Source organism: Camelus ferus, chromosome 29 (genome assembly GCF_009834535.1).
Source record: "Camelus ferus isolate YT-003-E chromosome 29, BCGSAC_Cfer_1.0, whole genome shotgun sequence".
In the NCBI taxonomy this organism is placed as follows: domain Eukaryota; kingdom Metazoa; phylum Chordata; class Mammalia; order Artiodactyla; family Camelidae; genus Camelus; species Camelus ferus.
Genome location: NC_045724.1, coordinates 27,044,006 through 27,071,126, shown reverse-complemented (window position 1 = coordinate 27,071,126; position 27,121 = coordinate 27,044,006). Strand labels below are relative to the sequence as shown.

Below are 27,121 nucleotides of genomic sequence, written 5' to 3'. Positions count from 1 at the left end.
GAAACCCCCTGGCAAAGAGGGTTTCTGGTGATGGAAACAGGCTGGCTACCGTCACGTGCTGAGAGACTGAGAGGGAGAGGGCACAGCACAGCCCTCATGACCTTGTGCTCCCACAGAGAGCACGCCGCGAAGCGAGGTCACAGGCACGGCACGGCGCGTCGCCCACACACAGCTCCGGAGAGCAGGTGGACCCGGGACCCAGCAGTGGTGATGCCCGCGGCCCAGCCCCGCCGGGCTCCCACACCCTCTCCGCCCTCACTCCCCACTGCAGTCCCCTTGGAAGGAAGCTGCGAGGCTGTCACCCACATGCCACACAACCACCCACGTAGGAGAAATGATGCTCAGCTTGAAGTTCACTCTCGGTCACTCTTACAGATTCGCAGAAGAATGGGACATCACGCACAGGAAGCTAGAAGAACCAACCATCAGAGGCGTCCGTGCACTTTTAAACACTAGACGCTGATGCTTAGGAAAATAAAATTATCTCTAGACTTGAAAGGAAGCCTTGCATTCTTTCAAGGTGAAAATATGACAAAATAGAGTTTTTCTGGTAATGCTCACTGTTTGTTATTAAAATAAAACATAACAGCCTGAAAGTGACAATCACAACTCAAGCCGTGGTCCACACACCAGCACAGGGTCCCCTCTCCTCCGGCACACCTGCGTCTCTGATTTTTGTCCAAGACTAATGCCTGTATCTCTAGATGAGCAGATTAAAGGAACGAAAGGAACAGAGAGCTTCTGTTTCTCCGTTAGTTCCCTGTACTTTAGAGAACCCTTATAGCCCAGTAATGGTTGCAGATTATTATCTGTTTACTCTTTCCTTTAAAACACTCATATCTGAGAATATGAAATGCCAAGGACCCCCTGGTGACACTTTCTTTTGCAGCCCCCACGCTGAAAAAAGTCTCTTTGTCATACCTAGACCAAACTGCTTCCATTACAGCTGAAGCTAATCTCCTTCAGTTCCACCTTTAGTGAAAATACAGGGCAGTTCCCCCAGCACAGCGCCCCTGACACAACTTCATTCCCCTCCAGTCTCTTCTCTCCCTTAGAAACTGTTTCATTAACCTTTTTCCGTGGAGGCTGCTTCCACCGCCCTGTCACCCCTACGGATCTGAGCGCGAAGCCCCCCGCCTGCAGGTAGCAGACGTCGCAAGTCCTGACTGGACGACGCAGAGCCTCAGACGGCCTGCGCTCGGCGCCGCGCTCTGCAAACAGTCCGTGTGCAGCTCCGCGCTGTCCAGACGCGCGGTCACGCGGCACCTTAAGGCCAGCACTGCGTTGTTTCTCGTTGTCAGTTTACTGAGTACTGACGTCTCTGCGCTTTTCCCCAGAGATGGTGCCACGTAGCCAAGTGTGTAACTCGGGCTTCACAGCGCGGAGAGGCGAGGAGGCCCGGCCTCGTGGGCGCGGCGGGGCGCGCAGGCAGGACCCGGGGCAGGAGGCGTCTGACCCCGAATCTGAAATACGTGTAAAATCAGCGACCCAACGCGCGCCAGCGAAGCAGGGGTTCTGCACGCGCACCGCGGTGCACTAGTCCTGGGGGGACGCGTGGGCCGAAGGTAAAGCGGCTCGTGCCCCCGACCGCCCCTTTGGAAGCCCGCAGGTCGCTCTGAGGGCGGCCTTTCCGCGTGTCCCTCCGATGCACACGCAGACCAGCGCTCAGCGCCAGAACCACGAGGGACCCTCCGCAGGTCGCGGGGGCGCGCGCGCCCTGTGGGACCCCGTCCTCTGCCCCCGCCGACCTGTCCTCCCTGAAATCTGACCTGCGCCCCTCCACCCCGGGGGGCCGCGGGCTCTGTGGGCTCCCGTCCCCGCGCTGCCGTCGGGACGTTGTCTCCACCGCAAACCGGGAGCCGCTGCCGAGCTGAGCCTGCGTCTTCCTCTCCCCTGGGGTGAGCAGCGCTGTGCCGTCAGGCCTCTGCTTCTTCGGCGCTCTGTCCCGCCCTGCTCAGAGCCGCAAGCCCCTTGATTTCTTCTCTACAAAGTTTTAAACTCGCCCTTCTCTGCATGTTCTCTTTCCTTTAAGCCATATTCCATTATGTTTACTTGGTTTTGTGTTCCTGATAATTTTTTCTTCAGCCTGAAATGTTTTTCATTTCCAGTTCTGTCTGAAATATTTTATTTTATTCCTGAGTTTTTCTAATTTTGCTGGGCTCTATTTCTTCCCTCATTTCCTCGGTGCGTTCCACCCAGCACGGTTTGAAGCAGTCGGTGACATTTAACCTGTCTGAGGGGAGCGTCTGTCTGGCATTCCCTCGTTGCCGGCGCTCTACCGCTGTCATCCTTAATGGCTCTGGGTGGAATTAGATGTTGACACGTTCCTGCACCTCACCGTTTACATAAAATTAGTTCTCCTGAAGTCAGCATGAGGCCATACTTAGTATAGCTGTTTTAACTTCTTAAAGCCTCTCTGCCGCTGTTTTATTTATTTTTTCCTGTTGGCGCACAGCCAGTCACCATGTGCCAGTTTCTGGTCCCAGCATCGTGTCCCAGCTGTGCACACGTGTACACACATACTCATTTTCATGTTCTTTCTCATTAGAGGTTGTTACAGTGCCCTGTGTCTGCCGCTGTTTTCTCTTTTGTTTTCGAGGTCCCCCGGAACTGTCTCCTCCATTAGTTTTATCCAGGACTTTGCTTCCTTTTGTTTTAATATCCCAGTCCTGCTCAACTTTGTTTCCCCCTTGAGTCCTCTCCCCTCGGTGTGGGACTTGAAACCGGTCAGTTGTCAGAGGTCACAGGCGTCCGAGAGTGCAGGCCCGTCAGTCCTTGCGACGTTGGGCCATTGGGCTCAGCTTTACGCTTGGGCCAAAGACGTCCCAGCGGCAGCTGCGGTGCCGGCCCCACTGTAGCTGGTCACCTGTGGGCCTTTGTTCTCGGTTTATCATCCACCTCACGGCTTCCTAGTGATGCTTTCTGCTCAGACGCTGGCAGCACTCAGATGTGAAGCCTGGGGGCGGGTCCCTCCATCCACTCGTCCTTTGTGGTTTGTGACGATACCTTGCCACTTAAGTTCTGAATTAGAGATTCAAGGAAACCAGACAAAAATCATGCCAGCATGACTGGCGTCATCTGAAGAGACCACCTCCGCACTGTCGTCTCCTGTCGGCCTTCGCTCTGCCTTTAAAACAGGGAGCTCACTGGGGCCATGGATGACCTTCAGCCCAAATCACCTTCTAAGTGGCTGCCTCAGTCCTCATGGCTCCTCTTTTTCCGTAGCTGCAGGTGTCTCTCATTTTATTTCGCTGTTGTTACTCAAATGTGTTTGTACCCAGTACCCTTACGTTCACGGGAAATTCACTAAGAACTGGCACAGTGAGCGTGGTGCTCAGCCGTGAACTTGGTGACCAGAGCGCCCCTCACCTGAGTGGACGTCGTCACCAAAACCTAGAAAATATGTGAATCAGCAAGTCAGGGTGAAGAAACACATGAAGGAAATGGTGAGTTTAGCCAGATGGGGAAGTAATCTGAGAAGGTCCTGAAAACACCGTTCTTCCGGGTGGCAGAAAGGGGGCATTAGGACTCAAACCCCCCAGGGAGCCCTTCGGGCGGCCCAGCTAGAGGAGACCGAAGTCATGTTTAAACTGGCTCGTGCTTCTTACCACCCCTAGGGCGACGGTCACCCGTGAACACACCGCTGACAGCTGGCCGTGAGGGGAGCACTTTCGTTTACAGACGTTCTCAAGGCTCTCTCTTTAAATGTATGTGTGTGGAGCTGGAACATGTGCAGCGCGCACGGGGAAGCGCGCGCACGCTCGGGCTTCTCCGGACCCCTCCGTCGTCCTGTGACGGACTCTGCGCCGCTGTTAAACCGTCTGTGCTTGGTCTGCCAGCCGGGCAGGACTGCGTCTCGTCCGTGGTTTCCTATCTAGTACCCAGGAAAATAGGGCATCCTGTAAAGTCATCGTATAAAAATCCCAGACTCACATACCAGGCCTGTCATAAAACTAATTAGTCTGACAGCAGGAGAACGGAGGTGCTCGCTAAAAGCCGGGAGCCGTAACCCAGCCCGTGACCAGACTGTGAGCGCCGCTCGGAGGCTTCCTTTGCTTCAGGGCAACTTCACTGATTTCCTTCTCCAGGAGCGTGATCAGCAGGCCCGGGAAAGGCTGCGGATCCCTGGCGAGTGGTGGGAAGGGGTCAGGCAGACGTAAAGGAAGAAAGCTCACCAGGTCTGTGCTCATCAGATACCATCTGTCTGCACGACTCCCAGCCTCGGGCGACTTCACAAACCTTGGCCGATGGGAGCTGCATGACGCGGGCCCTGCGAGCCCCGCCCCTTGTGAACGCCCCTTCCCCTCCTCGAAGCCTCTCGCCTCTTCCCCAGACAGGGTGGGCTTCCCTGCGACCCACCCGACAGACAATGTTGGCCTGCAGGCGTCTGGCTGTCACATTGTCACACATGGCAGGGATCTTCTCTAATCAAGTACATTTCTGGCAAGAGGTCAGCTTTTCCAGAAGACGAGCTTTGAAGCCAAAAGGGCTTGACCCCTTCCTTTGTTGGAATAGTACCCACCTCCTCCTGTGAGGGTGAGAGTCCGGAGCCACTTGGGGACCCCGGGGTGAGGCAGCACCGCAGAACACCCGCCTCCCCAGCCATCTCCCCGCATCGCCATTTTGCAGCTTACGGCCTGGGAAACAGCCATGAGCCCTCTAGTCTCTAATGAAAAAACGCAACTTTCTGTGAGGCAGAAGGAGAGGTGGCATGATGGGAGAGAAGAGGTAACAAAAAGGTGAGAAGATGACAATCAAATGTTGGCTTATAACTTATCCCCTGGTCCAGCAGGATGCACATGGGTAGAAAAGTGGACCGTGGGAACCCAACGCAGGGCAGGAACGTGAGGGTCTGTGGCAGCTGGGGCGCAACACCAGCGCCCCGTGCACAGTGGTTTGGTGCGACCACACCACCCACAGTGGGGCGGGCGGGAGCCCAGAGAACCTCAGCTTACAGGCCGTGTCTGACCCGCAGTGAGAGGCAGAACGTGGCTTCTCCCTAAGGAGGCGCAGTGATGGAGCGGCCCGTGCTGCTGCGCCGGGGGAGACTGTATGTGCCCAGAATAAATATATTGCCCTATGTTCAAGTCAGAGAGCAGCCAGCCTTGGAGAGGGCCCTTGTTTAAAAGTTGAACAAAACAGGCTGTGACCTTGCAATAACCTTAATTCTGGGCCCAAATTCAAAATGCTAACTAAAGACCCTACTTAGCCAATGTTAATTATTAAATTAAAAAAAGCTTACAGGAGAATAATGGTTTTCATTAAATGTATTCACTTAAATTATTTATTATGCGTATAGTTTTACGGTGTGTGTTGAAGGGGGACATTTACTTTTGGTCATAAAAACATGACAAAGGCAAAGATACCAGACAGTGTGAAGATACATCAATTCACAAGGGCTGACCCAAGAGTCGGCACAAGTCTTGGAAAAGATATTTCTGTTCCACAGTAAAATGAAAAGTAAAGTGAGATTTAACTTAATTTTATAACAAAGTTAAAAATATCTAAAATGTTACTTTCATTCTGAGATTGTCGTTTCAACGTTTTTCAGAACGCCTGTCTGTACAGTGTCTTGTGCAAACTGTAGATCAGACACGACTCACAGTGAGAAGGGAAGTGGGCGTGTCCTCCGTGGGCGGAACGGGGCGAGTTCTAGTCCATATTGTGCCACGTCATTAACTTAAACACGGCCTGTAAGTTAGACAGCAGCAGTTTCTCAGTGTTAAATTTCCTTATTATACTCATTGTGCAGAGGCCGCAGAAGCTGAACATTCAGGGCTGAAATTATATGTTAATATAAAACACGTGTGGTTGTCAAATTTGAAGTTCAATTTTTTCTTTATCTTAAAATTGAACAAATAAAATATTAAATATAAACAAATATAAAATAAATGAGTATTATATAGATCAATATTAAATATTAAAAGTTTAAATTTATAAACAAATATTACTTAAAATGAATAATTCTAGTATGAGGGATTTACGTTAGGAAGAAGGATTTAATTTAAAAAAACTGAAAATATAAATCATAATTGCAAAAAATTAGAATCTTTCTGTATGTCTGAACTTTGAAAAAGCTTAAATAAATTTAACTTCATTCAGATACTATTTATAAGGAGTTTGTGAAACATGATAAAGACATGTTCGATTCAGTTTCATGGAAAAAGCAAGATACAGCTTGCTTTAAACTGTTTAAGAAGCAAAACCCAGCAATAAGCCACACCAGAATACAAATGCCAGTTACACTTCCGTGTCTTTAAAGACTTCTCTGCAGGAGTCAGCGCCTTGGCGCTTTCCGGCTGGAGCTGCGGGCGGGGCCCAAGCAGGGCTCCGGCTCCTCCCTCTGCAGGACCCCTGAGCAAGGCTCTGGCGCCCCTTCTGAGGCTGAATCTGATTTACAAATTCGCGCTGCCTGGTACTGAAAACCCCTCGGTGTCGAGGACACGTCTCTCTGAGAGGATGAGTTCCCGTAATAAGACCCGACCAGACCTGCCCCCCCACCGGGGCTCAGGGCCACCGCAGGCCCTGCCAGGACCCAGACAGTGCCCCGCGGGGACGGGCAGAGCCCCGGGCCCCACGCCCGGAACCAGGGCCACTGCCTGCGCAATGGTCACAAACACCGGCGTCCCCACGGGCCAGCCCGCTGTCCAAACAGTGCTGCTTGACGTCTGGAGTTCTAATTATCTCCCCAAATGACTCAAAACAGACCTAATGTCCCCTGGACAAAAGCTTCTCTCTCTCTCTTGTTCAAACATCTCAGTTACTTCTGATGAAAAGAGTCAGAACCAAAAAAATGAGGAATAAATATTTCCTCATGGAAAATCCAGAACAGTTCATTGAAATAAAATAGCATGACTGCCAGATAAACCAAAACAACTCGCTGGGAAAGTGTAGGGGCCGGAGCACTGTGGGAGACAAAAGAAAACAAGGTTTAGCCTTTCCTAACCCCACCTGCCGCACTCCAGCTCTGTCTTTCTGCCTTGTGTGCGTGTGTACATATGTGTGTGTGTGTGCACATGTGCCCATGCATGTGTACATGCATGTTGGAACGTGTGTGCATGTATGTGCGTGTGTGTGTTCACATGCATTAGACAGGCATTGCCATGGTCAGGGTCGAGCAGATGGTCTAACTCTTTGAAGCCACCTGTGGTGCCACGCAGAAAATCCATGAATGGAAAGCCACTGCTGTGCCCTGAAAATATTTAAAAGCCAACTTCGCTAAGAGGCCCCTGGGGAAATAATAAAGCAGCCACTCATCTGAAATCTCACGGGAGAGGAGAGAGGAATAGGCCCCAGGACAGTGTCAGAGGCAGAGGCGACAGGAGATTTCCCAGCTTTGCAGGCGGCAGTGCAGTCAGGGCCTGAGGTGCTGTGTCTCGGGTGAGAGCCGCTGGGGGTGCCAATCACAGAGGCGGCTACTCATCACGTGGGCACAGCCGGGAACGAGGCTAGCCTGGCTTCTGCTACAGCCTCTTCCAGTTTTGATTATGGCAGAAAATGGCACTGTTTATCTTCCTCACCACTTTTAGAAAAGAGCCTGGGGTTTGGTTCCTAGAAACCAGACTAGAAGAGATGACAGTAACTTACGAAGGAACACCTGTTTTGCAAAAGTCACCGATGAGGTTATGAACATGGGTGCAGTGGAAATGTTCTGTCACAATGTTATTTTTATTATCCTCACGGTTGGCTGTATCCAGCTTGAACTCTGCCACATGCTGAATACTTTATTCCCGTGACGTGGTTTGACTTCCACAACAACATGTGCTGATTAACATATTTTACTTACGGACAAGTGGCGCTCACAGAGATGCATAAGGTGGTGGAAGCGTTCTGGGCGACTCTGCAGAGATGGAGACGTCACCATCCTTTGGTCCAAACCCACAGAACGTACAGCACCGAGTGAACCCTGATATAAACCATGGACTCATTAAAAATTTGTCCACATCAGTCCCCTGGTGAAACCTCAGAGAAGTGGCCCACTGTCCCCAGACACGCAGGCGGGCAATGCCACCACAGCAGGCCCTGAGTCTCGGCCCTGATGCCCCACTGGGCCCTCGCTGCCCCTCCCTCCCAGACGGCCTGGGGTTCTGGTTCCGGCTTCTGCTCATGCAACTGCATCCACTCTGGCCTCTTCTCCCTTGGCTGTTCCCACTCGCTGACTGAGGCACAAGGTAGCACCGACCGCAGAGGAAGCTGATGCCCCCGGCCCGCCCCGCCCAGGCCGCCCCACCTGTGCTCGTTGCTCACCCACAGCATCCTCTGTACAAGCTACGCCACGCCTGGGGGTAAAATGGCCTGCTTCTGTCTCTCGCCGTCACTCTGCAAGTACGTAAATGTCATAAAGGTATTCCTGTACCTGGTAATAGGTACCAACGCTTCAAGCATAAAATGCACATTTACTGAAACGAACAGTGTGTGACTGGGTCTTTATTTCACGATTTATGACACCAAGTGACCTGAGGATTTCTGGGGATTAGTATTTTGATAGACGTTACCAAGTAACCTGTGAAAATGAGTTTCTTGGTCAAATACATTCGGGAAATCTGAGGGAACATTACATATATACATTAAATAGAGAGTTTCAACTCAGATGAAATAGAACGCACACATTGGGGGCCCATTTTAATAAGAGGCACAGAAGCACTAACGAAATTTAAGTGTGTATATTATTTTCACAATCACAGAAAAGAATGGGAAAACGCACGCCCAGCGTGTGTGCAGAGCTAGACCAGGAGCGGAAAGAGGCAGCTTCGTTTCCAACACCGCTCGGTGCCAGTGGGCCCAGTGACTTCTTTAAGCTGACAAATAGACGAAATCTTAAAATGGAGTGAGTGAATCAAGGAGAAATAACTAATTAGAAAATAAAATAGAACATTATGATATTAATAATAGTAACACACCGAACTGTAAGTAATTTAAGATTAAACCTTTAAAAAGGTGGGACAGAATCATGTGGGTGGGAGAAAGAATCAAAAATGAAACCACATATTTTTGAAAATCATAGATCTTTTTCTCCCATGTTTATTGGTATAAAGAATTAATGAAGATGTGATGAACCTAACATTAATTCACAAGTTAAATGCAAAACAAAAAAAAAAAAAGAAGAAGAAAAAGAAAGAAAAGATGGAGGAAAACATAAACAGACTTTTCCAAAAAAATAGAAACTGATTCTTAATATGTAAGAACATATGTTTCAGGGGAGCCAACTAAAAAATTTTTCAGAAATTTAAAGATTAAGAATTAGAAAAAAATTTAAAAGGATAATTTCCTTTGTACCAAGAATTTAAGATCATTATAAAGACATAATTACATGCTGTGGAATTTTTACATAGATAGGAAAAACAGGCCAACAGAAGCAAAGATTTAATCCAGAAAGAGACTCCATATTTACACAGAAAATACATAGGTGTTTACAAATATATTGATATTTAATAAAAAGTTACCTCGGTTAGGTCCGGTGTCTCGGGACAATCAATACATTAGGAAGAGACTGCTGCTCTCAAAGGTAAAACTGCATTTCTAAAATCAACTTAGAGGAATAAACAACACAAGCTAGATGGAAACTCCCTGAAGGGAAGTTCGTGGGCGTGGGGTCCAGCAGTCGGTCAGCACGAGAAACGCTTTCCACCACACTCCTGGTGGGACGTGCGAAGTAGCCTGCCACACGCCTCTGCGTCGCAGGTAATCACATAGCTGTTACGAAGCTACTTAGACCAGTGAGAGAAGATAAACAGTGCACCACACTTTCTCAGAATACAAACTATTGGGCAAAATTCTATATTCCATCTTTGTTAGAACAAACAAACTTCAGAATATCAATTGGATAGAATGATGTGCAACAGTTAACAGAAGGCAATCAAATATTGATGTAACAACAACGATACACTTTAAAAACAGACTCTTCAGTGTACACTCACGTAACGTACGGTACTACTTAATCATGTCATAAAAGACGCCAGAAACAGTAAAAGAGCAAGGAACCCTCCTCTTTCTCTTTTCTTTTTCTGAGAGGCGATCACTAACATAAATTTAGTGTGGATCTAGGCAGTGTTTTTAGTAAATGTGTTGCGTGTGTGTTGCGTAAACTCACCCTGCCGTTTGGATCCCACAACAGTTTCCATGGGAAATTTCTCGTTCGGCTCAAACCAGTTCTTCAGAACAATTATCCCTTCCTTTCCATCTGCATCTTTGTCTTCATTTCTCTTTCAGATTATGTTCAAACCCAAGGAACGCATCAGTAAACACGCACAGCCTCAGGGGGAAACTGGCAATGGGTGAACCGCATGTGGTCAAATCCACCGAGTCAAGATTGAAAGGAGACAAATTTAGATCTTGACAAAATGTAGGCTGGCAAAATCTGCTCATGGAGAATTAGGTTCAGAAGACAGAAAGGCCACAGCAGGACGTTAACACTGGCTGAAGCCATGCACGCTTCTTGTTTTTACACGGAAAATAAAACCAAAGAAAGCATTTGTTTAAAAGACTCAGTATTAAAAGATGGATCAGGATAAAACTAATTTTTAGTATAATAAAAATCCAAATGCTTTTAGGAAATGGATCCAGTAATTAAAGGTAGCTTAATAAAGTTGACATGGGAAAACAAGGTAATACTGTATGAATATAGATAGAATTCTAATTAACTGTTTTATGCACAATATCCTTAGAATGTCAGGAGATCCTAACTTTCTGTTCTGAACAGGTCTAATTTAATCTCCACAAAGCCAGATCTTCACACATTTCCTTTCCACATCAGCCCTGGAGCTGTGCTTTGAAACTATTAAGGACAGTACCGGTGTAGGTGCCCCGCACCGTCCACTCTCTTCATCCAGGGCCACGTTGGATGGACTGCAGGTGCGCACTCAGCGTTTCCTTCCCTCTAACCCACAGGCGGAGCTAGTGCCCCTGTGATTAGGGTCTTACAATGATACAGTGCTGACACGGCCCTCATTAAAGCCCACGCTTCGCTCAGTTCGCCTTAGTTTTTACCTAATGTCCTTTTCCGGCTCCCGTGTTCCACCCAGGAAGCCACATTGCACTCGCAGTCGCTCTCCACGGGCTCTGTCTGGCTGTGACAGTTTCTCAAACTTCCCTTGAATTTATTACCTTGATGGTTTTGAGAAGTGCCAGCCAGTGTTTACAGAATGTCCCCCCACTGCCATCTGTCTGTTTCTGGCAATGAGACGGGGCTTGGGGCTGAAGGAGGAAAACCAGAGGTAAAGGCCCTTTCCGTCACGTGCCAGCGGTCAACACGATCGGCACAGTTGTAAGTGTTGGTGCTGGCCCCGACCACCCGGCATGCGCAGAATTTGTCAGGGTTCTCCACTTTGAGACGTGGAGAAGAACTGAGGCCCCCAGCACTTTCCTGCTTTCAGACTAGTCCACACCCGGCCTCCATCAGTCAGTCACAACCGCCCGCTCCGTGTTCCTGCTCGCCTGTGGCTGGCTACAGCAGCTTCTGCTCCAGGTCAGCACATCTCGGCTGTGATTCCAGTTTGGGGGTAGCTTTTTACCTGGCAACTAAGTTTCTGGATGGGTCCAAAAAATTAATTTACATTTTGCATAACTTTTTCTGTGGTAATGGACAGGAGTGAGGACTTCTAAGCTCACTGCGTTCTTTCTTAAAACCACCTCTCTTATGATTCCAAAAAATGAAGCTATGGTTGAGAACCATCAATCGATACCCTTGCAGTATTCATAAATTCATGCACCTGCTCACAGACTCTCAGTCCTCAAATTCTCCTGGTGACTGTCCCTTCCGTCTGAAGGCACCTGCAGATCATGCAACCAGGAATAAAAGAGCTCCCAGCTTTGGTTCTAACCTTCCCTCCCCAACTGTGTCTTTTTCTGTTTGAGGCTCACAGAATCCAATCATCTACACACTTCTCACTGGACTCTTTAAATTTGCAAAGAGCACATTCATTACTTCCCTTATGTACCTTTCAAACGTCCATTAACCATGAAAGTCCTGGCTGAAATATTGTTCTCGATAAAGTCTTCCTCCAGCTCCTTAAAGCAAATCAATTCCTCCCTCCTGTCTATTTTCTCAACACTATTTCTCTCATATGGCATGATCCGCACTGGTTCGGTGCATGAGTACTAAATTACCCAATATTTGACATAAGAATGACTGTAATTTTAGTTTATTTACATATTTCCTTCTGAAACAGAAAGCTTTGGGGTCGGAGGACGGGATATCTGTATCTGCAATGACTGCACAGTATAGTGGACGCTGTACAATAAGTCAGCGCTTGTTAAACGTAACTGGAAATGCTGAATATTAAGTTCCACACAGACCGTATTATCAAAAGGGGCTACCACCCGCAGCATGAATGTACTTTGTATAGTCAACAGCACGTACCCCAGAGTCACGGCAGACTGTAATCGCTTTGCCCTGTTTCATTTCTTGGACCAGTTTGCAACCTTTGTATTTGTCTTCGCAGACATCTTATACAAGATTCAAGTACTTGAATTTAAGGACTAACACGCTGAATAAAACACAGTGATCCTATTCAAAGCAGAAAATATCGTTTTGCTTCATGATTAAAAAGAAAAATGTCTCATTCTTTGTAATATATAAAAAGTGAAAATTTTTCTTATTAAAGGATCCTGTTTCATGAGAAGATGTGTATTTTTTCAGTTGAGCACCTCATAAGGCTTTCTCAGTGCGTTTGTCAAACGGTGTCAGCACGAAATATTCCTGCATCTGGGAACTCCTTAATCACAGGACACTTCTACCCAGTCTGCAGTGGCCTCAGCACGGGATGACAGGGGACACTTGCAGATCTGACAGGAAGGGCTGCCTGTGTGTCGCGCATGTGTGGGGGGGCAACAACAACAAGAGAATGAGCTGTTCTCTTGTTATTCATATTGATATCAATGTATTTTCCTATTTTCTGCCTCAGTTTTCTCTCAGATTTTCATTGCAAAGTACCAGAAATAAAGCCATTGAGTCTGAGTCCACAGTTAGTCACTGGGACGTTCAGAAACACAGGCAATGAAATCTATTGCAATGATTGATAATTACACTGCAATAGTTTTAATTCAGAGTTTTCACTGACTCGCCGTTAAGGAGGCAGTTACATAATGCACTGCAAGAACAAGGCAGTGTCTGAGATGATGAGATTCACTGAGCATTTAATCCCTGTTAAACAGGTGACAGGTCACGGTCATTGTAATAATCTTTAGTGCCTAATAAAACTGTTTATCCACTGCTTTGGTTTATTAGCCAAGTCTTAGGGTCCACGCATTAAAGTCAAATAAAGGTTGTACCTCTTGCGAACAAAGGCACCCTGTCGGCATCTCTGGCCGGAGCCTAACAGAGCTGCCCGGCACGTAGCCGACGGGAGCAGCGTCTCGCTACGTGCAGAGCCCATGATCGGCGGGGGGAGGGAAAGCATTAAGGCGCCAGACGAGAAGCCAGCAGCACCGTGAGCAGTTTCATCGCATTAATTCAACAATTAGCATGGGAAAAAAACCAGTGTAACACCTCACATGTGTCTTTCAGGGCTCGCCTTAGAAACAATTTCCATTGCCCCATAAATTTAAACATTAGCTCTGAGTACATTCAACATTCAAATTGCTTTAAAGCTGTGCTATGTGCTTTTCATTTTTACCCTCACAGGCTGCCTTGGCTCTGGCGGCCGCGCTGCCTCAGACACGGCCCTTCCTTCCTCGCGGCCAGCAGCGCTAGCGGGACTGCGGCCTTCCAGGGGACTCTCACCGAGACGCTTCCTCAGAATTCTTATGACACGTTTTTTCCTACACTTGACAGGAAAAGAATACAAACCTCTGATTCCCAGCCATCCTGAAGTCTGACACACAAACCAAGCCCTCTCAACGCAGAGCTCGCTGTACGTGGCCAGACCACGGCGGGCGGCCAGGGGGCGGCAGCGGCTGAGCAGGGCGGGAGCTGGGACGTGCGTCACGGAAACCGTGACGGCCGGAGCCCTGTTCCTCCATGACGAGTGGGCTCGGGAGACAGTGCTCGGCCTCGGCCTCCGCAGAGTCGGGCCCTGCTCCCCGACAAGAAGTCAGTAGGTGTCAGAAGTCTGTGGACTCTTTCCGGCTTCTTGGGAGCTACTTACTATTGAGCCATGTTCTCAGTTGCATCTCACTAGCGTCCTGTGATGCCACGGGGCGCTACGCAGTGAGGGCGTGTCCTTTAAAGCCGACAGACCAGCCCAGGGTGGAACCAACAATATTTGTGAGATCTTTGGGGACAAAATTCACAGCCCAGTAACCTCTCCTGGTTTGCTAAGAAGTCTGCCTTAGCGTTTCAGAAGTCTGTCTTAGCGTTTCAGAAGTCTGTAAACCCTTTTTCATCTCAGGGATCCCAGCAATTTGACAAGAATAATAACTTGAATATAAACATAGAAAACTTGCAAAGCTGTAAGTTTAGGCATTTACCTTGCACATTGACCATAAGTATCTATATTAAAGATGCCCACACATATGCAAGCCTTATGTTAAAGTTAAAAATTAGAAATAGTTTTTGCAAACTGCAACCTGCTAGAGGCTATCAGGTCATCCAGTCACTCTTACCAAAATATATATATATATATATATATATATATATATATATATATATATATATATATTTCAGTCAAAAAACAGTACAATGAATAGAAAACCAGCAGTCTGAGTTCCCACTACAAGTACAGCTATTTGAAAAAAATAATAATGCTTTAAAAAAATAAACAGGATCAGAGCCACCTAATTTTCCCCCAAAGACAGCAGGCCAGTTCTGGGCTTTGCCCACATTTGTTAACCTCTCTGAGCCATCGATCTTCACATAAAAACAAAAGAAACTCATCAGTCTCACAGCTGTCCCTGCGCAGCTGCCGGTGGCTCCCCCACCCCTGCTGACCTCTGTGGCGGCCCCTCCTCCTTCCTTCCCAAGTTCATGCACCCCGTGGGGGGGGGGGGGAGCCGCCTGCTGCCCCGGGTTGACTTCTGACCCTTTCCCGTGACCAGGCTCAGTCTGGACTCGGACCGTTGTCGCCCCGCTGCATCCACTTTCAGGAGGTGGGACACTCTGGGGCCTCTTCTCAGAGTCCTCGCAAGTGGACACCCCAGTCATGCTCCTAAATTCTAGATTCTCGGGGCCTGTGCACTGTGTGCCGCAGAACCTGTTATTCGTCCTCCTGTCTTTGGAGAACAGATGTCGCCGACCGGTTTTCCTGCTCAGGGATCTGGCAGTGAAGCTGCGGCGCGGGAGGCCTGGCGGTCTGTGCCGATGGCTGCCGACCTCCCAGTGCAGCAGGAAGCCCGTCGGTGAGCTCCCCCACCGCCGCCGGCTCCCGCCCCCGGGCTGGCTGCGGTGGAGCAGCGCCCCACGTTAGAGGACGCGCGTGGGCTGTGTTCCTTACGATGCCTATTTCTCAGTAACTGCAGACTCACGTGTGGTCACAGAAATGATGTGGAGAAACAGTCTGTCCTTGGCTCACTTTGCCCCAAAGGTAATACCTTGCAGAGAAAAGCAGCAACACTATGAAAACCAGGGTGTTTGTGCTGGTAAAATGCACTCACTCGGGCTTCCCCAGTTTCAGTGTGTTCATCCGTGGGTGTGTGATCAGCTCTGTGCAACTTTATCCCAGGTGTCACTTTGTCCACCCACCAAAACGACGACAGGAAGAGCGACTCCGCCACCAGCCCCTCTGTGCGCCTGGGCGTCTTCACCACGCAGGCCTGCCCAGCTGCCGACTCCTGGCAAACACGCATCTGTCCTTTATTTCTAAAATACTGCTTTTCAAAACTGCTGTAAAACAAATTGCAAAGCACATCACCTTTTCAGACTGGCCGCTTACATCTGGCTTACGTTCTGTGCTCCTTTGCACAGCTGAGGGGCCACCCCTGGCATGGACGCACCACAGCTTAGCTGCTCGGAACATCGAGGTCGCTTCCACTTTCTGTTTGTGGTCAACAAACATCTACCACGAACATTCGCGTGTAGGACTGTAGTGAGGATGACTTTTTATTGCTCTGGGATACGTGGTCCAAGGGTGGAGCTGCTGTGCCTGCATGGCAATTGTACACGAAGATTTTTAATGAAAGCGCCAAAGGGTGAGGGATCGTTTCTCCACAATCTTGCCAACATTTGATGTTGCACTATTTTTTAAAATTTTATTTAGCCATCTGATGGTGCATAATGATTTCTTCTGCATTAAGTGAAAAATCAATGTAACATTTTCCATTCCTTTAATTTTTTCCGCTACATTGTGCTCTTTTTCTTTAGGAGTTGCTCCAGGATTTGCTGTCTACACTTTAACATAGCAAAATCGGTTTCATATTTATACTATGTATTAGTTCCAATGAGATACAAAAATGTTATTTCAACATATCTCAATTTCCCTTCCCTTATTTTTCATTTTATAGATCATGTTTGTTGGTGCTAAATCTAAAAAAATTTTGCCTAAATCTAGATTCCAGTAAAAGAAGAAGACAGAAGTAAATAAGATACAGCACTTACAGAGAAAAAAGGCCGTTTAGCTAGGGAAAATTATAAACCTAACCAGTTTTCAGAAATTATCCTAAGTGCATAGAGCAAGTGGATGCATAATCGTCCAATTAAAACTACTAAATATTTATAAGAACTGAGACGATCGCTGGCATGGGAGCCGTCCCCACCCCCTAAACCCCACCCAAGCTCTGTTCCAGAAACTCTGCTCTGGAACGTGCGGCCGCAGGAGGGGAACCCAGCATTTCTCCCTCCTCTCCGCCCTGGGCTGCAGAAGCTCCCTCTGGCTGGGGGCAGCCGACAGAACCGAGGTCCCACCTGTAGGATGGATGCCGGCCCCCAGGTGCCGCCTGCCCGCCGTCAGCCCCAGCCCGGGGCCGCCCTCTCCCTCCCCCCAGCCCAGCTGGGGCCTGGCCTGCTCCCCGGCTCCCCCACCACCTCTGATGACACCAGCCCTGCAGGCAGCCACTCAGACTCGGCAGCTCATTCGTACCAAACAGATGTGAAAGTGTGTAAAATGTTGATAGCAGCTTTATTCCTAATGGCCAGAAAGTGGAAACAACCCAGAGTCTACCAACGGATGAGAGCATAAAGAAACACACGGCCCAGCCGCACAGTGGAGGGCTCCTTGGCGTGAGAGTGAGCGACGGAGGCGCCTGCTGCAGGGAGGAGCTCCCCGGTGGCGCCAAGTGAAAGGAGCCGAGGAGGGAGCACCCCCATGTGACTGCACTTGTTTGCAGCGTCCAGAGCCAGCACATCTCAGAGGCACAAGGCAGACTACTGGTGGCCCAGGACTGAGATCTGGGGGTTAATCTGTCAATTAAGTGAAATGTGTCAAATTTTCTAATTTACAAATATGCCTGTGCAAAAGGGGGAGGCTTTCCCCACGTTCCCGTTTTCCCCTCCTCTGTATTTTGTTCTGCAATAATAGAAGTTCAGACTGGGTTTTGTGGTTTATCTTTATAATCCCTGCATCCCTTTGCAATAACACGCTTCATCCAGTGTAATAAAGACGCTTACACAAGCTCTTCTTTCCAGATGTGTACTTAAATCTGGTTATAGTAAACTTTAATAGACGCTCAATTTTTTTTCATTCAATTAAAATGATGTATTGAATGCAACTAAACGGCCTAAATAAATGTCAGGGCTCAGAAATCTTATTAAGTAGAGATTTTCATTCTAATCCTTAGGAAAACTAATATCTACTAATTCTATAAGATTTTTCTTCCCCTTTTAAATCTTTGCTCACTTCTGATCAATCGAGACTTCAGAACCCTCTGGACATGCTAATGGTCTCCGTCTCACGCAGAACTGCTTTCTTCCTGCTAATCCACCTAAAAATGCCTACGGTGAGCACCCGCAACCCAGGAAGACTTTGCCAAACTTCAATTTCATTGCTTCACATTATAAAGATAACAATAAAGGTAACGTTATATGCACTTCCCCCCAAAACAATGTGTCGACTGAAATAAACGTACAACCTGGAAGTTGAGAGTTATGTTTTATTCCATGGACAATTCTGAGGACTCAGCTGGGATGACAGCCTCTCAGGTCGCTCTGAGGGACGGCTCTGAAAAGGCAGGGGACCAGCTAGGAGGTATAGGAGCTTTACAACAAAGACCAGGGAGTTGGAACAATAAAAGATTACTTGTTAACTAAAGAAAAACAGGCATCTCAAGTTACAGAATTCAGTGCTTTTCCATGTATGGGAGGAAGCAAACATTTGGGCTCATTGAATTCATTCCTTTGACAAGCACCTAGCCATCTAGGGCCAGTGTCCCATCCTTTCTTGTTCTGATCCCCTCAGGGTGCACCACTGTGAGTGGCTGCAGAGGCCGGGCTGCAGGCTGGTCTTCCCTCGGGGGGGGGGCGGCAGCCGCTGATGACTTGATGGCTTCAGCGTTCTTCGTTCACTGACATGGTTGCAGTGTTTTCCATTCCCGCTTTCTCATCTGTAATCCTTGATTTCTCTTTTTCACGTTACACTGACAACGGACCTCGGGCACAGCTGGTCGGAAGTGGTGAGAAGACAGCTTGTTACAGACAAATAACAGCACATATTCTACGGGTTTACCTTAGTTGGGGAGCTAATCTTGACACTGAAATTTACTCTTTTCAAGAATTAATTACATTAATTAAGAACGTAATTGGTATAGGAAAAAGAACGACATTGATATAGTTACGACAACTTTTGTTTTTGGCTTTTTAGATGCTTCAGAAAGTCATCTGTTTTTCTTTATGAATTTTCTATAGAAACTTTTTTGACTTGATAAACGGCAATTATGAAAAACTACAGTTAGCAACACACCGGAGGGTGAATGGCTTAATGTTTTCTTCCTAAAACTGGAGAATCAGCGATGCTGCCTGAATGTGTTAGAAACGTCTCGTCCACTTCCGTAGACCAGAAGCTACTCAACTTCCAGTGCGACTTAAATTGGGAAAAAATAAAACTATGCAGAAAAAAACTGGCTTATCTGCAGGTTTGGACCTGCCTTAAGACTGCAGGGCCAGTGCTACGAAGCCCGAGGTCACCAGGCCGGTCAGGACGAGCCGCAGGCAGTCCTGGGGACCCGCGCGGCCGTGACCCCCTCCGGCCCCCGGGCGCTGATTCTGCACCGGGCTCCGGCCTACGCCCCGATTCCAGGGGGGGCGCCTCCCCGGTGACCCACTGCGCCGGCACAGGAAACCTGCGCGGGGCCAAGCGAGCTGAGGAGCCTGGCTGGCGGGTGCGTGGAACGGAGCCCTGGAGCCTTGAACTTCGCTCCCAAGGGTCCTGGTTCTTAAGGCGATTCGTGGACGTGAATTTGAAAGATGAAAAATGAGACGAAAGACGAGGTGAATCGATCTGATCCCTGGTGACCTGTGTGGTCGGCCGGAGCCCTCGGCACGGCAGTCAGCAGGCCCCTTAAAAAGCCTCTGAGGAGACAACAGAACAGCAGGCTGGTGCCGGAAAACATCCCAGTAACACCTCTTGTCGTAACCAAGGAAGCAGCAGCGTGGAACCCGCCCAGGGGACGCAGTGACATGGGAGGAGGTGCCAGAGAAAGCCTTCTTCTGAGAAACCCGTGCCACCTCACACCTTTGCAGCGGAGAGGAAAATAATGTGTAGGAAAACACGGACATAGTGGCTTTGAATGCAAAATTATAGAATTCAGTTGGACTAAAAAATGAAGTCTTTTTGGAATAGCACAGTCAATGCATGTATCTTATTCTTTATTGATGCACATGAGTGATATGAAAAAATATATACTTAAGTAAGTATAGAATTTTATTCGTAAGTAAAAGATAAAAATTACAAAATGACAAAATATTGTGATGCAACTTATTTTACAGTGTTTTTTTCTAGCAATTCTTTAAATAATGGGAAATCCTATAATCTACGGCACCTTGTATTAAATGGCGTGGTGGTAATATTTTTATTCTTTTGCCCTAAGGGATTTTTAGAAAAAATGATTTTGCATTATACCTTGAGGACAGAGATGGCTCTAAATATTTTCACTGTACCTCTTGAAAATATCTAGTTAGGAAACCCCAATGAGCAGAGTACATAACCGGAAACACGACAAAACATAATGTATATGATTAGATAATACTACAGCATTATACATTGTTCTAGTACGTATGCTTCCAGAAAGCTACCAGACCCCCTACAGGTAAAGTGTCACTCCCTTTAATGAATTCTTTCATTAATTATCACTACTGTTTACCAGAACGCAAGGAAAGCACACCGGCCTGCAAGGTGCCATTTTACCAAACACAATAAATTAAAATGTGAGTAAAGCTGAGTACCTTCCCTAAAGGTGCAGTGCTCCAGGGCACCACTGTTGCCTAGAACTCAGTTTTGTAACAAAAAACAAACCTATCAGCTTCTGGGAAATTCCTTCCCATTTGTGAACTGACTGAACATTCACAGAAGCTCACAACAGTCTTAAGGGCGCCAGCAGGTGCAGGGGACAAAGGCGCGGAGGCCAGCTGCCGCATCCGAGGGGCTGTGACTTTGCTCACAGCCGGAACATTACTGGTGCAGTTGACCCTTGAACAACCCCGGGATTCGGGGCACCGACCCTGCTCAGTGGAAAATCCACAGATAGCTTTTGGCACCCCCAGACTTAGCCACAAAGCCTACTGCTGCCTGGAAGCCCTACTGATGACACATGCAGTCAGCCAACACGCACTTTGCATGTTGTATGTATCGCCTGCTGTATTTTTAAGCTAGAGAAAAGGAAAACGTTATTAAGAAAACCCTGAGGAGAAAACACACGTGCAGGACGGTACTGCATTCTCAATACGGTACTTAGGTTAAGAGGATGAAATGTCGTCAGGACCTGCGTGGTGCGCCCCACATGCTGCAAGACACCGCGGGTGCTGCACGTAGTAGATGCTGAACGTGTTCGCAACACGAGACAGCAAGATTACAAGACCACGTGACGCAGAGCGTCCTACCTACTTACAGGGATAGCGATCCCCGCGCTGATGACGGAGAGGCAGCGCACGGCCGCTTCCTGGTGGCCTGGTGTCAGCGACATGGCTGCTACTGAGTGAAGAGCCAGTGACCTCGGAGCGGCGCGTGGTGTTACCGTCAGAGTCGTCACGCAGGACTGGAAACGTCGTTACACTTAGAAAACAGCACTTACCTGTGCTGGTGGAACGACACGCAGCTTCTCCAATCGGGGGAGAGAGGTGCGCGCACGGCAGTGGAGGTCCCTGAACGCGCAGGTATGAGACAAGACGCAGCTAACACATTACCAAGTGTCCATTAAACGTCACTCAGCTTCAGGCCGTGCGAGGACAGGCCATCACTTCAGCACAGCCTGGGACGCGAGGTTCTACAGGCCGGACCCCAGGCAGGGACGGCGGTGAGGGCTCAGAAATGCCTCTCACAGCTCGCGCCCTGCAGTCACTAGATCCTCCCCGAAGACACACACACATGCAAACCCCTGAAGGGCGTTAGAAAACTTGCATTAGATAAAAAGCTGCAGAGGCGTGTTCTCTGGATAACTGAAGCAGCCCTCACGACAGAGGTGACACTGAGAAGAAACGCTTGGGCTGGGCCAAGCTGGGCTGGGCTAACGCATGGAGTTTAAGACTCACTTTGCAGACCGGTTTCGGGTGACTGCAAGCAACCTTTGCTTCCGCTTCTGTGACACCGCCTCGCTGCACTCACCCTACTGGTTGATGTACCCCGAGCTTGGAAGTGACCCTGCAAACCCTCACTCACACTTGCTGGAGGCGCTCGGAGCTCAGGAGCCGTAGCCCCTCCGAGCCGGCAGCGTAACAAACCTGAGTGCTCCAGCCCTCCGAGCGGTGCCTGTCTCGTGGCTGGCCTGCCATTTCCCTAACAACAGGCAGGACCCCACGCGCTCACTCCGGCTGATCATGCTGCTCTGAGGCTCTCGTCTTCAGGATTCCGACAGGATGCTTCCTGAGGCTCTGTGAGCGCAAGGCCCGCACCCGTGTGCAGGTCACCCTGATCCTAAGTGCAGCCTCCGCTCTACAGCACAAGAGGAGTTTCAACCGATTTTCTCCACTTTCTGGGGGATAAAAAAACGAAGGAAAAACTTATATGGAGGATTGTTTTTCCTACGGAAGGGACTTACACTGGGCGATCTGCATCTATAAGGAAACACAGTCAAAATGCCGTTAGACATTTCGCCTCCACGCGTCATAAACAGAAAACGCCCAGCTTGTTTCCACATCCCCACTTAAAACAAAGCAGCTGCTGTCCATCCAAGCTTGTTCTGAAAGAGATGTTAGTCCATTTTACATAACTTTCACAATTCCACTCTTCCGAACAATTCAGTGCTGACTGAGGACAACAGTGGCGTGGTTAAACATAGACATATGCATTGTTGTGAAAGCGGGGTATGTCGACTTGGCAGCCTGGCATTTTCATCTGCAACTAGAGGCGACATCCTGACCTCTTCCTTCCTCCAAGCACAGCTGGCACCAGCTGCGGAGTGGGGTGATGGCTGGGAAGGCAGGATGCGAGCAACAACACGTGGCTGGCTGTGGACTACGTACTCACGTGGACCACAAGTGACATAAAATATTTAGAGGAAACACAAAGTACCCTTGTGAGAGCCTTTGAAAACCAGGACATAATCCTTGAAAATAATAGAAAGTCTGTAATTAAAATTAAATCAGAGTAATTTCATTACAACTTGAAGGGCAGAGCACCCCCAGGGAAATGAACAGTATTAACCCAGGACTCTTAATGTGTTTTGTTTTGTTTTTCTTCTTTTCAAGGAGATGACAAAATTTATACAAGGGTATTTTTTTGCCCTAACCGGGGTGTCCATACTATTGTTACGGTAGTTTATAATTCTGAAATTGGATTAACTCCAGGGGAATAACTGCTAACATCTACCTTATAGGAATTAATGGGAAATGATGTGTTAATAATCAGAAAATCTGAATGATCCGAAAGATGAAATGTTTACAGAAAAGAGAAGGGTGTTATTTTTTGTTCAGAAAGTAATTCCCACGGTACCATTGACCACGGCAGGAAACTGCGGCTATAATCCCCAGGTGACGTGCGTCACGCAGACCCTGACACGTCGCCACGGGATTGTCGCCCCTCCAGGAGGCAGGCGTGTGTGTGGCCCTCACCGGTGCAGAAACAGAGCTCCAGCCTGAGTCGGGGGAAGCCGCGGGTGCCACACTGCAAATGCCTGTGTTTAACAGCCTGCGTATTTTTATAAAATGATGTAGACATTCTATAATTTATACATTCCAATTCTGAATTGTTGGGGAGCGTGTCATAAAAATTACCCAACTAGGTGGTGAGAGCCCACAACAAGAGGCAAGCACAGCATAACCTATTTGTTTAATTCACAGAAAAAAAGGAGAAGAATGTTCTGAGATTTCCTCGACTCCCTCTCCCATGAGGGGAGTGAGCAGAGCTGAAAATACATCTTCTCAGATCCCTGTGCAGCATTTTCAGAAATTCAGCGGGGACGGGACTCACTGTGCTTCTGTCAGCAGGAGTGTTCCATGTTTTGTGGTTTTCTCATATGCAAATATATTCTTCAGAAGACAGATTTTAAGTTACACGAGTTGAAAAAAACCACAAGTGCACGTACACGTTAGAGGCAAACGCGGGGCTCCACCTGTGGGCTATATGCTTTGATGCTTTGCACATCTTGTATCTTCTATGTTGAGAAATAGATTCCATCTCTGAAAATTAATCCCTTAACAAAGCCACTGAGCATTTTTTTTCAAACAGTTAAGAATTTCACAATGGCTAGTTGCAATAAAATATTTAATATCTCAGGTGGAATGCCCTTGGCTGTGAGGAAGAGAAACCCTCAGTTCATCTGGACTTAAAAAACGAGGACACTAATTATCTCCCAGACAGGAGGTCTGGAAACAGGACCGCGCCAGGGACGGAGTGCAGAGCCCGAACTCAGCTCCCGCACGCGTCTGACTCTGGGCTCCTGGAGGCGCCGGCTTCAGCCCGAGTCTCACAGCAAGAAGGGGCCGTTCCAACCACCAAACCCAAGCGCGACGCAGGAGACACGGCACTCGGAGGCGGCATCTCCCAGCGTCTTCCACCAGGAATTCCCTCCAGTTTCCTAAACCAGTCACGCTGGAGGACAGAGAGCCCATGAGGAAGGGCTCAACTTGAGGATCCAGTGGGCGCTGCGGGGTCAGCCCCCGGAAGCCACGGATCTCAATCCTCGGTGTGGTGCCAGGACTGCTCTTGGGGGAGCCCAGGGGCTACGGAAACAGTGCAAATTCAATAAACATTATTTTTCAGCTTCAAAGAGGCGATGGCTTTACCGTTCAGCTCTCCGTTCCTAAAACAAAGCACTCTCCTTTCCAGACCAACGAGAACCCCCGACAGTAAACAGTCCACCGCGACCAGCGAGCAGCCGCACCGGGACGGCGCCAGGGCCCCGCGCTCACTAAACCTCGTCCCGGGCTGCGGTCGTGCAACCCGGCATCTCAGACGGTGCGAGCCCAGCGCGGCCCTAGCGTTTCCCCTCCCCGGCACCGTCGGTGTGACCCGCCGCTCTGGCACAGACGCTGCGCTTGGCAGCACTCCGTACGCTCCGTGGTGTGGTCCACGGACACCAGGTCTGCGCACGAGCACAGAAGCTTCGAGAGGTGAGTGACGCACGTCGAAGGCTTTCTGTAAAGTTGCTTGGAACAAAACAGCGTGACTTAATGGCAGTCGGGGTGCAGGGTCTTCAACCACCGGTGAGAGCGCCCCCGTGGCGACAGAGGGGCAAGTGCACGGTAACCTTTTTCTTAATTCACAGGAAAAAAAGTAGCGACGGCCTGACTTTTCCCCAACCCCCCTCCCTAACCAGCCAACCCAGCTGCAAATGTGATCGTCCTCAGGCTCCTTCGAAAGATTTGTGGAATTTGCAGAAATTCAGCAGGGGACCATCCTAAGTGTGTTTCGATCAGCAGGAGGACTTGGTGTTTCACGGTTTTCTTGCAGAAATGCGGCTTGGAAGCCGTATTTTAAGTCAGGTGAATACTTAAAAGGTACAAGTGCATGTACATATTAGAGAAGAAGGGGAACGCATGAAAAATTGCTCATAATTTTAAAGGAGCCCTTGCATTGATGGCCACAGTCCTCCCTTTTGAGGGAAGTAATGAGCTTTGCTTACAACTTGTGTTTCGATTTAGACATCCTCCTTGACTATTAGTCTTAAAGCTGTATTTTTAATATGTCACTTAGGAGCAAACCAAGAAAAAAAAATGAATGAGGGAGTGAGAGTAAGAAAAGCCACTACGTTCCTACTGTGTTGCTGGGGGCGGACGCAGACGTGTGCACGACGGCTGCCGCGGCGGCAGCAGGTCGCGGTGGTGGAGACGCACCCGTGCTCCTGAGGGAGTCACCGGATCCGGCGCTCCTGGTGCTGGTGGCAGCCGTCGGAGCAGAGCAAGAGCGAGAAAAGACAAAAGCCCCGTCAGATCTGGTGTTTAAACCTTACAAAGATCGGCATGCAACGCGAGGGCCTCACATTAGGCCGCGGCGAAGTCGGACCCCTCTCCCCGCACCAGCCGGGGCCATGCTGAGCCCCGCCGCGCTCCCGAGGCGCAGCCCCGCGCCGCACCCCGGGACGTGCAGGCGGTGCGCGGCGCGTCCCCGTTCGGGGGCTGCGGGGCTGCGCGGGCCGGTCCGGTCTGCCTGGCGCTGCGCCCCCCACCGGAGTCGGCGAAGGCGCTGGGACGCCCCGGCGCCCCCAAAGCCCCCCTCGCCGTCGCTGCACAGACCGAGCGGCCGGCGCGCCCCGCCTGCTCAGGGCTGCGTCCCGAGGACAACCGCGGCCACGCGCCGTTTCCCCGACCTGAGTGGCTTCTTAAAAATAAACAAATGAATCGGTGAGGAGGATGTGGCGCAACTGGGACCCGTGTGTGTCGCAGGCGGGAATGTAACACAGCCTCAGCCTCAGACGGGCACAGCCTGGTGCGTCCCAAAATGAAACCACAGCAACCATGGGACTCACAGCTCTGCTCCAAGAGGCTCCCAGCTGCGCATGGAAAACAGAAAGGGGGGGGGAGGGAGGAAGAGGGGAAGGAAAGGAGGGAGGGAGGGAGGGAAGGAAGGAAGGGGGAAGGAAGGGAGGGGGGGAAGGAGGGAAGGAAGTGGGGGAAGAAGGAAGGAAGAGGATAAGGAAGGGAGGGAGGGAGGGGAGGTAGGGGGGTAGGAAGGAAGGAAGGGAGGGGGGAAGGAAGAAAAGAAAGAAAAGACTTAACATGTTTGTAAACCAACATGCATAGGTAGAAACAGCTATGTGCCCATCGGCAGATGAACGAATACCAAGAATACGGTGTATCCATACAAGGCAGCATCAATCAGTGATCACAAGGCATGGAACTCTGACACAGGCTACAACGTGACTGGATCTTGGTAACACTACGCTCAGTGAAATGAGGCGGGCGCAAAAGGGCGAATATTACCGAATTCCACTTACACGAGACGCCTAGAATAGACAAATTCAAGCAGACAGAAAGCAGAATGGAAGCTACCGGGGACCTCGGGGAGGGCTGAGGGCAGTGACTGTCCCATGGCACAGAGCTCTTGCTGGGGTTGATGGAAACGTTTTGGGACTGGACAGCTGTGATGGTCACACACTGTGAAGGTATTTAATGCCCCTGAATTATATAGTTATACATGGTTGAAATGACAAACAGGATGGATACATATATTTTACCACAGTAAAAAAAAATTAGCAAACCAGATAGAGCAACATATAAAAAGGATTACACATCACGGTAAAGTGGGATTTTTCCCGGGAATTCAAGGTTTTGGTATTTTTTAACCCTGAAAATTAATCAACATAATACAAATATAAATATAAACATAATTGTCTCATAATGGACCCAGAGAACTAGTTTGGCAGAATCCAACATCCTCTCAGGATAGAAACCCTCAGCAAACTGGGAATGGAACCCGCACCTGCTGGTGACCACCTACCTCGGGGGACCCCACAGTGACCGCAGTCTCGCCAGGAGAAGATCAGGAACACAAGAGCGTCTGTCCTGGCCACTTCTACTCAACACTTGCTGGAGGTTCCAGCCAGGGAAATTAGGCAGAGGGAGAAAGAAGACATTTGGATTAGAAAAACAAGTAGTAAATCCATCTCCAGTAGCAGGTGTCATGACCTTAAACACAGAAAACCCTAAGTAATCCACTAAACCAGTAAT

At 49.0% G+C, this 27,121-nt stretch overlaps 1 protein-coding gene across 11 annotated transcripts in view; it reads right to left on the bottom strand.

The window, feature by feature from the left end:
• LOC116660511 (atherin-like) overlaps positions 1 to 27,121 on the bottom strand; it is a 209,179-nt gene that overhangs the window by 16,547 nt on the left and 165,511 nt on the right. For 4 of the 11 annotated variants that reach the window (XR_004316075.1, XR_004316079.1, XM_032470209.1 and 1 more), the window contains 2 exons: positions 26,892 to 26,980; positions 18,247 to 18,464 (listed from right to left, as the gene is read on the bottom strand). Coding sequence is in view for 4 of the 11 variants with exons in the window: in XM_032470209.1 (XP_032326100.1) it covers positions 18,437 to 18,464; positions 26,892 to 26,980 (117 nt within the window). In the remaining 7 variants the exon portion in view is untranslated. Of the gene's footprint in view, positions 1 to 18,246; positions 18,465 to 20,914; positions 25,945 to 26,891; positions 26,981 to 27,121 lie in introns of those variants that run through there. The other 7 variants (XR_004316077.1, XR_004316081.1, XM_032470208.1 and 4 more) reach the window with 3 other exon arrangements.